The 12,251-nt window shown below is 40.4% G+C and overlaps 1 protein-coding gene across 1 annotated transcript in view; it reads right to left on the minus strand.

Annotated features, from left to right (window-relative positions):
• The window catches only part of LOC109375135 (disintegrin and metalloproteinase domain-containing protein 22-like), a 128,690-nt gene extending 117,654 nt beyond the window's left edge, over positions 1-11,036 (minus strand). The window contains exons 1-2 of the mRNA XM_019630357.1: positions 10,613-11,036; positions 9,993-10,153 (exon numbers count right to left, since the gene is read on the minus strand). Of these exons, the coding sequence (XP_019485902.1) occupies positions 9,993-10,153; positions 10,613-10,697 (246 nt within the window). The 5' untranslated portion in view covers positions 10,698-11,036. The remainder of the gene's footprint in view (positions 1-9,992; positions 10,154-10,612) is intronic.
• Between the last annotated feature and the right edge of the window lie 1,215 nt (positions 11,037-12,251).

The raw sequence follows: 12,251 nt of genomic DNA on the forward strand, positions 1-12,251 counted from the left end.
GCATTTTTAATCCTAGAGGGTACTGAGATGCAACGAAAATTGCTATACACCATGTTTTGAAATAGCTCTATCTCTTTAGTCCCTCCCCCATCAGAAATAGCTTCACTCTTGGTGACAGCGATGAACGCTTCTTGAATTTCCCCCACTGTCTTATCAGTCAATACCTGCCCAAGTTTAAAGGTATATTTATGAGGAAATAAGTTTGAAACAAAAGCAATGTATGATAAAAGTTTTGATTCAGGACCACAAAATGGTTCTCATATTTTATGATGTTGTACAGTTGATTTAGCTATAATATAAAATAGTACACGCATAATCTTGACCATTACTTATGTCTGCTGAGGATCCACAGCTGGGTTCCTGGCCAGACCTATGACAGGATATTCCAAAGACATTAAAAATCCATAGGCCATTGGTGGAAATCTGCAGAATTGGTTCTGTGAAATGGCCGCTAGCTCTGCAGCATCTTGCTATATAATCCGAAAGAAAGAGATCCCACTTAGAGAAAAGCTTGAGCTATGACCAGGAGTACCAACCTGTGTGTACCAGCCTGACCCAAACGTCCTGACCTTGCTCATGGAGGAGATGAAGGCAATTTCTCCCACAGCAGCCTACTTAAAAGGCAAACTGAAAAAAATTAAGAATAGAAAGTGACCAACTAGATGTAAAGGCGAGAGACATGAGGCAGTGCCTAGTAGAATAAGTGATCTAAGAAACCTGTCAACCAATCCTGCCTTGGGTAGAAAAAATTTAAACCACTTGCAGAATATGAGCTCTTGAGGTCGGTCTTCAGGAAAGTATCATCGATTTCCCATCTTCACAGAGTTATCTCATGTTCTTTACTTGGGATAAAAAATGCAACAAAATGGCAACAATTGCTAAGTGCTAAAATTCCCTGGTACAAAATTAATTTTTAAAAAGGAGAAGAAAAATGTTGATTTGCCGTTGCTGATGAATATGATTCTGAAAAATGTCTTCAATACAAACAACAAATAGATTGTGGGACAGGTGTAGGGAGTGAGGAGGGTAAGTGACTAAGTTCTCTATTCCTTCTCTTTCCAGTTAGAGCTGCTGATTATGATACAGTATGTTTTCTTTTATTTTCAAAATCAAGTTATGTATTATAGTCTGTGTTGGGGAAAACAGATTTCTATCTTAAAAGCAACTCAAATGATGTAATCAGAAGACCACCTAGAAGTCTAAAATCTGTTTTTATATATAAAGTATTTATATTTTTAAAAATACAGACCATTGAACTCTATTTAAGTATGTGTAAATAAGTGTAAGTATCAAAGGGGATATAAATTCAATATTTCGAAAGACTAAAATTATTCATGCATTTATTCATTTGAAACTGCCTTGTTTCAAAAAGGATGTCAGGTTGTCTATACGGACAATTAACAAGCTAAAATAAAATTTTTAAGCATATGAGGAAACTGGGGGGAAAAGAAAATTCATTACTTCAATAAATATTTATTAAGCACTGACTCTGTGTCAGGTACTGTTCTAGGCGGTGGAGATGTGTCATGAATAAATGGACCTGATCACTGTCCTCATAGTTTACATTCTAGTAATGGCACATTGGAAGAAAGACAATAAACAAATCAATCTTTAAAAAGAACGTCAAGGGCCGACCGAGTGGCGCACTGGTTAAGAGTTGGTTTGGGAGGCCAGCTCTGAGCAGCAGGACCCCAGTTCGGATCCCATATCAGGGCCAGTGACACTGCGCCCTCGAGGCTAATATGCTGAACAACAGCTCGTGGAGCTGGGCTGCTGTGAGTCGCCTGGACAGCGTAGGCTGCAATGCAGCTGCAGTGGGCTGCCGTGAGCTACTGCGAAAGTCGGGTAGCCGCCGTGAGCGGCCGTCCAGTGACCGGAGACCAACCTGCCTCACCCAGGAAGAACACAATGATAATACCATCCTAGGCCAGGGAAGCAATGTCCTCCACAACTAGACTAAAGAACAAAAGGACAACAACTTGTCTGTTTCCCTTCCCCAATTCCCAACACTGTTCCCCTCCCCCAATTCCCCAATAAAATCTTAAAAAAAAAGAATGTCATATGTAAACAAGTGTTAGGCAGACAACAGAGTAATGTAAAGTAATAAGGATGGGGGGTTGGTGGGACTACTTTAGAAAAGTGGGCAGAGGAAACCTCTCTGAGATTACCTTTTTTAAGCCTGAACATTTATTTTAATCAAAGTATAACATGCACGTGAAAATGTGCACATGTCTGACTTCCCAGATTGATAAGTCTCACAATCAAGAGATATTTCAGAAGACTTCTGAGCTGAAATAGGGATCATGAGAAAGAGAACATTGATGAGCTAGTTAGAAAGCTGCTATGAAAACTCATGCTGTGACTCGTTTTGCTCCTGAGCACAATTTGCCTCAAAATTTTGGCATCCAACTCAACGAAGGAAACACAGTTACATGACAAATCTCTCCTCTTGGTCCTGATGAGACACCGTTTGTGATGTTCTCCAAGACTTCCCTTAATAGCGTAACTGGTTTCTCAGGACTATGTCTTACAATGTCATTCAAAATATTCTTTAGAAAAAGCATGGCAGGCGATTGAAGAGGTCAGGAAAGTGGCTGAGAAAACTTATACCAATGTAGATACCAAACTCTCTTGTGACTAACTTAAATCCAAAGAGATTTAAGAAAAAAATCCCGTAAATCTTAAGAATACTCAGAGCTCCTCAACCCCGGGTACATACTGGAAACCACTGGGGAGATTTTTTTAAAATGCCCTCACCCCAGGATCTCTGGAGGTGAGGCCAGGACACTAGGAGAAATAGAGGATAACTCTTCATCATTAGTTTTTTGTAAGTGAATTTCTGGCAGATTAAACTCTAACAAATACTCGGAGTACAGATATTCTCTGCTGCCATTTAGATAGAGATTTAGATATTTCTATGTGGTTAAAAGAAGATCTGAGCTAGAAATAGAAAGTATACCCATTTCTAGAAATGAACGTAACAAGTGCTCAACATGACATCAGCTATTCCTGGATGAAGTTAGCCAGGAAGGAGGCCTGGGCAGGGCCAAGAGTTTCTTAAAGAAATAATGTTAGGTATGTCCCAACACAGAGTAAATGGGTAACCACATGTTAAATAAATAGCAACAATTAAAGAGGATTATCTTATGTGGATTTCTAACTTTTTCTTTGGAAATTCTTTTCCCAATACTACTACTTATTAGTTTTATGTCCTTGTGCAGGTTAATTAGCTTCCATAAGCCTCAATTTTCTCATTGATTAAATGGGAATAATAATCTTATCTACCTCATGAGAGATAACAGGTGTAAATCACTCAGTACAATGCCAGGTACATGGTAAATGTTCAATAAATAGTAATTGTTATTTTTCAGCTTTCACTAAATAGCTGCATTCTAGTGCTTTAATTACCAAAGTAAACATATCCATCTAGATATTGTTTGGAATAATTATTGATTGGTTATGCATCTCTTTTACCTAATGTTCTGACATTTGGGATTCTGGAGCTCCTTGCTCTATGAAGACACAAAAGATATTCTGTACCTTTTCATTTGGACAAGAACATAAGAATATGGATCTCTGTTTAGCATGTGATATTTCTGTCTTGTAAAAAACTTTGACCACAAAAGAGCATATATGATTTTGGTGTTGACTGTTGAATAGTAAAATCTTTGATTTACAAAGATTATAATAATCAGTGTACACATCCAGTTCCAAAACAAACAAAACACACATCCTTTTGGAGGTGTTTTTCACCTTTTAAATATTAAATATCTTTCCATATTCCACTCTCATTCTCGAGACAGTAGAAATGAAGAGTCCCTGCCGTGTTCTGCAAGTTCTTCATCACTATATAACTTAAAAAAAAATACCTGCAAGAAATACTCGTATATAGTTCCAATGGGCAAATGTAAGGAATTTTTTACCCCAGTGCTACTGAATGACATCGAAAGAAATGCAGGTGGTCTCCTCCCATGGGGCCAGTTTGGCACCGTGGTGAAGCACACAGGCAGGGCAGTGAAGCTGAAGTGCCTGGCTCAAGGGACCCCTCAGCTCTCCCCCATTTTGTGATTTGTGCAGCTGATAAGTATCACCTGTCACACGATTCTTATGAGGATGCAACGTGTTAATGTACATCAAGTAACTCAGAAAACTGTTCGGCACATAAAAAGTAACCACACAAGTTACTGCAGATTAAATATTTTAGCATACACTATAACATATGATAGCACTGTTGTAAGCATTTCTCTTTTCCTGATTTCTCTTTCCTTCTTCCTTCTCACTAGTCTCCCCAAGGTCTCCTCTTCTTCTCTGCCCTCCCCCCTCCTTTTATTAACATCCTTCTCCTTTGGGGCTTGTCCATGAGACTCAATGATAAATGTGGCCCTATCTCTGAGCTCCATGGGAGCTCCTGAGTACTACTACAGGCCTTACAGATTCCGGCTCTCAGGGTGTCATGACAGGAAAGCAGGCCTCCCTCCACGTTCTTTCAGGAGGGGCTCTAATCATTAAAAATGATAGCACACTTGGCATTCCTTGAAATAAGAGAAAGCAAGTAAAACTAAGAAAGTTTTTATCAACCCATCGGCTCTTAGAGTAAGTAATTCATAATCCTATACGCAGCTGTAAAGAAGCTAGGAAAGACAGGTTCTTTTTGTGCAGGATAAAATCATTAGGAAAACTTTCAAAGATGCCCAAAAGAAATATATACAAACTGGGATCTCATAGAGTGAAAACAAGACTCAAGGGAAACGCCTATAATTCTGAATGTCATTTTCTTTATTATGGCATAATAAGCTTTCAGTAGTTAACTGTAAGAGAAGACGGTTGACAGGGGAATAAAAATGCACTAAGAAATGTCGCCTTGCTATTTATAGCAGCAGAACAAAGTTTTGATTAGTGGCAAAACTTTATCAATATTGAGCTATTTAGGTTTAACAAATGCACATTAAGAAAAATACAATGTGCTATCCTTGCAAAATACTCCTAAAGCTGTAATTCCTAGCAGCCCTTTTCCGCTGGGGCAGCAGTACTGCAGACAATTTACCGTCAAGCTGACTCAGTGCTCCCAAGTGACACAGCACCATTTGACGTACAGCTTATCCACGCTTAGGCAGATGAATAAATATAATCATAAAAACGGAGCACTCCTACTGCTTGCCATCTTGCTACCATCTTGCACATTCCCCATTCATTACTGATTATCGAAACTATGATAATTTGTAGGTCTGTGTTCTTGGCACTTGACTACTTGAGAAGCTACAACACTTTCCAGGGAAAGAGATAAATAAGTAGCCCAACTAGTCACTGACTACAAAGACTTCTGACAAAAGGAAATTCTGCGATATGTAGAGAAATGTAACCACTGGGTGAAAAACAAATCATTGAAAATTTATGGGGTGACCACACAACAAAATATACCACCAAATAACCTATCTTTGATGCTACTATAAACCTGTCATGCGTGGCTAGCAAAAAGAGGAGTAACCATTAAGGAGCATATTCTTAAAAATAGCAATTACATGATTATTGGTATCAAACCACCAATAAGACTCAATAGGTGATAGCTTGCCCATATGGGTGTCCAGTTAAAACTGTTTTATCCTTTTATCTTCAAAGAAACAATTCCTTCAGCACAAATAATTTCAAGTCAGAAGAAGAAAAGAAAGACTCTGAATATTTTGAATATTATAGCTGTGAGTGCTATTTTACAGGGTTGAAATCACTTCAGACTAGATAGACAACCTTGAGGATAGCAAGGTTACCCACAATCGAATATGACTGCTTTGTCAAACAAATCATTTCTAGGATTTTATGGTATAATAAGCTTTCAGTATGGGCTGATCATCCCACTGGGGATAAAAATAAAGTATGCATTCAAATAACTTCATGTAAAGAAATCTCTGGCAACACGAACTCTTATCAATAAAATTATGTCACACCAATTGCCAGTATTTCCACAGAACTGCAATCTACATTTCTTCTGAAAACATAAGTGTTCTATTCCGTTTAGTGATGAAAACTGAAACAAGGACATGTTGAGAGTAAAAGTAAGGTGTTTTATACCATCGTAGTTCTTGTTAGCTTTCTGAAACATTGAGTAATACATGGCTGGTTTCCTTCCTCTTGGCAGTGGCTTGATATTACCAGGTGAGAAACAACTCCTGAATTATTTTAGATGACCTATAAGGTCTCTTCGATCTCTAGCATTGTTAGATTCCTGTTAGTTATGAAAATTCAAGTAATTTGTAACTTACTTCTGGGAATGTGTTAAATTCAGGTAACTAGGACACAACTTTTGCATTAAAGTGATGTCATAAAATTTCTCAGTAGTACTCAAGCAGCCTGAGGGGGTTTATGTTATTTAACATATAGTATTTACAATATGCTCAGCATTGTTCTAAGTGCTTTATAAATATTAATTCATTTATACAGTACTTTCAGTCTACTTAGTAATTAAGTTCTTATGAAGCTTAATGAGTCTGTGAATTGGCATTTACCTGTGAATTAAACAACCCATTCATTTACTCTTTGAAATCAAAATTATTCACTTCTAACAATGAGGATTGTCCCACGATAACATGAATTTGGTCAATTAACTCTCCTTACTGAAATCTTTAGATTGCCTTTATGACAAAGTCCAGATTCCTCCACAAATCATGAAGGTGCTGAAGCATCTACTATCTGCTTTCCTGTTTTGTCTCCTTTGCCCCTTAAATCCTAATCATTTGTGATTAACAAAAATGTGTCCTGATTCCCACATTCCTACGTACTGGTTGCCCCTCAAGTTCGACATGCCTGTCCCCTCCCTTTAATGCGGCCAATTCCTACTCACTCTCAAAATAGAGCTCAGACAGTACCTCCCCCGTGGGGCCCACCTGACTGCTCACCTGAGTTAGTTAATTAATGGGTCTTCCCTGCTCCCACAGCTCTCTATGATCACCTCCAGAAAATCACACAGAAGGCAGAATGTTACTGCTTATTCACCCATTTATCTTCCCATTTGTCTGTAAATCTCTTAAAGGCTACAACTGTGTCTTTTATCTCTAAATCCCCAGGGCCTTGCACAAAAATTGGCACACAGTAGGAGCTCAAGTAAATAAATGCCTTCAAATAAACAAATCAACAAATGAATATCTAAGTTATATATAAATTATCCTACTTCATTTCTGAAGCAGAAAGAAAGTTGCTAAAAATATCTACGGGTAGCTAAGATGCCATAAATATATCTATTTAATCACTACAGAAATAACAAGGGCCATATACAATCAGCTTATGTTTTCAGGTCCAAGGACAGCTCTTAAGGAAACTAGAAATGTCAAAATGCAGGAAAATGCCTTAGTTTCCTAACTGTAGGAAAAGTTGGCATATGGCAAGTAGGTCTTCACAACTCTAACTGCCAGATTCAGTTTTTGTGTCAATGATTTCCAACTGTAGTTTAAGGAGCACGGGGAATCGGAAAGGCTCCCCAGGTGATTGAGACATCCAACCAAATGACTGTGCGTACCTTATGATGTGCCAGGCACTGAGATAATTTCTTGTAATAATTACTTTGATGAGAAGACAGTAGCTTCACTTTCATTTTTGACTTGAATTAATAATCTAGTCATGCTGTTTAACCTAAATCCTACCAATTCATTCAGCCCTCACCAAAAGCCAGAGCCAACGGTGAGGTTTACTGCTGTAGAAAGCAAAAGCTGCGTGGATCTAAGGTATCTTCTGCCTCAAGTGGAGAGACCTATGAACCAAAAAACTGCAGAAGCAGAGATCCATAAATAAGGAGAAAATTAGGAGGTCTGGCCTGTTGTCCAAAAGTGATGATATTTCACCAACAAAGAGAAGGGCAGAGGTACCTGAGGACATTACCAGCATGAGACAGAGACGGTGTTTCCAGGTTCAATCCTGCAGTTTTCTTTTTCTGCATTTCTATTTCTTTCCGTCTCCCTTCCTCTCTGAGAAAGTCTTTGTGATCTGTTTTAAAGCAAGCACTGGCTATATCAGCAAAAATTCACACTGGGAATCTCTACTGGATGAAAGACCCCACATCTCCAATGAATAAATTGCAAGAAAAAAAAATGGAGGGAAAAACTATGCATTAAAGTGACTGAAAAAAACTAATTGCTGTCTATAGACATGATTTAGTTCCTGGATCAAATAAACAAGCTTAAATATATTATGTATTATATTTACATATATTTATTTAATATAAATGTTAAATAAATGGCCCAATATAGAGAGGGTACCAAAAAATGTAAACACATTTTCAGAAAGGAAAAAACTGTATTAAAATTGTAATATACAATATGTACCAATAACAAAAGATGAATACAAGTCACGTTTGACTTTTGCAATTACAAGAGGTGTTCAAAGTCGTTACCATCAGTGTTATTTTAATACAGTTTTTTGCTTTCTTAAAATGTGTATACATTTTTTGGCTCCCTTTATATATATACAATACATAATATATTTAAACATATTTATATACTTAATATTTAACATATATTTATACATATATTAATAAACATATTAATATACCTATATATTAAATACAATATGGTTACATTTTTAAAAGAATCCTTATCTTTTAGAGATGCTTAGCGAATTTTTTTATAAGTGAAATGATATGATTTGTTTCAAAAAAATACAGGAAGAGGAAGAAAATAGGTAGAATATAGATAAAACAAGATTGGTAATTGAGTTGATTAATTGGCAATAATATGAATTGCTAATTGTTGAAGCTGGGAGTTCATTATAATATTTTATTTACTTTTGCTGGAGATTTTTTTTTTACAATCTAAAGTTGTAAATAAATGTGAGAACATTCCTCCACAGAAGTAATTCTAAAGTATTGAAAAATAAGACAGTACCCCCTTCTTCTTCAGTTTTACTATGGAAACCAGTTAAAATGGAAAAGAAAAATAGGTATTTACCAAACATTAATTCAAATACTGCAATCCTTAATTAAAGGCTTGGCATATTAGACTTTTTACTATAATAATCTAACTTTGATGACTATTACTATAGCCCTTTAAATTAATTCCTAGCTTATATTAAAATTTCAACAAAACTAAGCATTTGGCTACAAATACAAATTTAAACAGGACTGTCCTATTTTTACAAATTTTACACATACAGATAAATCAGTATAACTTTGTTTCAGTTAAGTTTACAAATTTTCAACTACATGAACAAGTTCTATCTTAATATGCTCTTACAGGTGGGTGAACTGGTCGCCAGGTTGATGTATATAAATACAAAAAATGTTTACAGAGCCCCAAAATATTTACTGAAATTAACTAGTAAGTTCAAAATACTTTTCAGGTATATCTGTGGATATGTGATATTGGTCTAAATACGGGTAATTGGTAAAGTTAGATTGTTTTTCAACACAATTTATAAATGCCAATAAACAACATGGCCCTAATTACACCAAGAGAGCAGCTACCAACGAAGAAAGGAGGGAGGGGGGTGCCTTTTCTGGAAGGGCGCATCTCTGGTGTCCACAGATTGAACTGAAAACCTTCCAGTTTAGCTTATTTTTAGTGTTGGAGTTTAGTTAGGGATGTCTAAGGCTTGTTTTCCCAATTTTTCTACAGTACTAATCTTTGTTTAAATCACTTTTAAAGTCTTCTCTTGTAGGATTAAAACGACAACCACCACAACAATAATGATGCAAACCCTGCCCAAATATTGTATCTTCTTGCCTATGCATGGCTTTTGCTTGAGAGAGGCGAGAGGGCCTCCGCCCTGCTGGAGGCATCCTGCACAAACTCCTCTCGAGCAAAGCGGGGGCCTGTGGTTGTTTGGGGATTTTGTCGCCCCCCCCCCACCTCCCACCTCCTTCTTTTTTGCACAGGGACCGCCGTGCAGGACTCGCATTAGGGCTGCGCTCATTTCACGGAAGACGCTGCATCTCCAGGGCAACCGAGAGCAAACCCAGTGTCGCAGGCAGGCCGGGCGGCGCGGAGGGCCACCCCCAGGACCGCGCCTCTCACCTGTCCGCCGCCAGGGTCGCCCCGCACCCGAGTGTCGAGCGCGTCATGCCCGGTTTCGTCTTCGCCGCCAGAGCGGTAGATGAGCCTGAGCGGCACGATGCTCTGGCGCTCCAGGAAGCGGTTTTCGTTCCTCCTCTCCAGCTCCGTCAACGAGGCGTCTCCTCCACGCAGGAAGGAGAGAAGGAGGGATGGGGAGAAAAGCAGAAAATAATGACCCTGACTCACACTCGTCCTTCCTGCAGTCCGACGCCTCCCCTCTAAATATCCCACCGCCCCCTCCCTCCCGGACTCCATCTGGGAAGGACACAAGAGACACCAGACCCGGAGCCTTCGGCCAGATCATCTGAGAGCATCCAGGATCGGGGCCCAGAAGCAGAGCACCCCTTTCCCATCCTCCGCATGCCTCTTCTTCAAAATAAAAACAGGCATTCGACCCGAGGCTTCGCATGCACCCGCGCGCCCCCACACGTATTTTTGTTCCACTTCTCACCACCCTTCAAAAAAAAAAAAATCTCCCCGCGCACTCGGGAAATGGGGATGCTCCTTTGCAATGCTCTTAAGGACTGCAGAGATTCCTGGCAAATGGTACGTCCCGAAGCCACAGAGGATGGCGAACTTACCTGCCCGGCCGCAGCGCGCCGAGGGACAGGTCCCCAGGGCGCAGAGCAGCAAGAAGGGCACGGACGCAGCCGCCGCCGCCTGCATGGTGTGCCGTCAGCCCGCCTCGCTGGAGACGCTCAGCTCCTCATGCCCGAGCAGCTGGTCCGGGTCCTTCGCCCAGAGTCCCCCGGCTCGCCTGGGCCGCCCCTTCCCAGCCCCGGCCGATGCTGCGGCGGCCGTGGCGCTGCAGCCTCCACCGCGGCGCTGCCTCAGTGCTGCATTGTGCTCCGCGGGCGCTTCTGTTGGCGGGGGGAGCTAGCGAGTGCTGCATTGGGCGGTTGGCTGTAGCGAAGTGGTTTCTAGCGCCTCCCACCTCATCCCCTGGCAAAGGCTCTGGCAGGCAAGGAGCGCTCCGCAGGGAGCGAGCGCCTGGTGCACTCGCCCCCCGCGCGCCGACGGGGGCGCGCGCACAAGAGTCAGCTGGGAAATGTAGTTCTCTCGCGCGAACCTCTCGTCTCCACCACCCCGCCGGCTGTTGCGATCTCGTGACTGAAGACTGGAGGGAGGGAAAACGTGAAAAAAAGAGAGGTCATCGTTGGCAGGCCTTCTGGCACCGAGGATGTCCAACCGTGCCGCTTTGGGAGCCGGTATTCATATCCACTTCGTCCCCCAAGAACTGTCATAATGTTTCCCACCAATAATTATTATCAGAGAATTATACTTTCAACAGTATATGGAGTATATGGTAATGTCATCGTTCAACAAGTATCGATTGAGGACTATGTGCCTGGCAGTTGACACCACAGGGGACACCACCTTGAATGACACAGGTATGAGGCACCTGCTCTCAGGTATAGTTGAGTGAACACTTTGTTTTTTTCAATACAGTGTGAAAACTGTCCTGGTAATGCCTAGAGGAGGGTGGTTAACTCAGCCAGGGGGAGGCAGCAAGACCCGGAAGGCCTTGAAGGATGTGTTGCATGTAGCCCAGCTCTCCAGGGTGTTTTTGTCCTTTCTCTAATATACCGGTATGCCAGCCTTCAACCTATATTTGAAAAACATACTCAGGCAACTCTACTTTCTTGACTGCTTATTCTATTTTTCTTTAGTTCCAAATGTTAGCAACTCTTCTTGAGGATAAGACAATAAAACAATTATCAACAGAATTAACACTTGCGTAGTACTACGGTACAGGTTTTCGGAGGTCACATATATTGTCATGTGAACCTTAGGTCAACAGTTTGGTAAGTGTTGTTATTCCCATTTCAGAAAAGAGGAAGTTAAGGCTTACAGCTGCACCTTTCAAATACTGTAGTCACCTGCCACATGTAGCTAAATGTAAATAAATTAAAATTTAAAATTCAGTTCCTAAGTCATGCTAGCCATATTTCAAGTGCTAAATAAGATACCTGTGGTGAGTGGCTACGTACTATACAGAAAAAACATGGAACATTTCCACCATTGCAGAAAGTTCTGTGGGGCAGCACTGGATTCAAGAATTTAAATAACTTTCCCTAAGGTCTCGGTCTCATGAAGCAGACTGGGTCTCCTTGCTTTCAGATCTCTCTTCTCACATCTCCCTGGTCGAACCTGCGTGTTTGTATAACCCCTGTTCTAGTTCTGGGCCTGTAAAACATACCAAAGACTTTCACATGATGA

This window comes from Hipposideros armiger, unplaced genomic scaffold (assembly GCF_001890085.2).
Source record: "Hipposideros armiger isolate ML-2016 unplaced genomic scaffold, ASM189008v1 scaffold_902, whole genome shotgun sequence".
Lineage (NCBI taxonomy): Eukaryota > Metazoa > Chordata > Mammalia > Chiroptera > Hipposideridae > Hipposideros > Hipposideros armiger.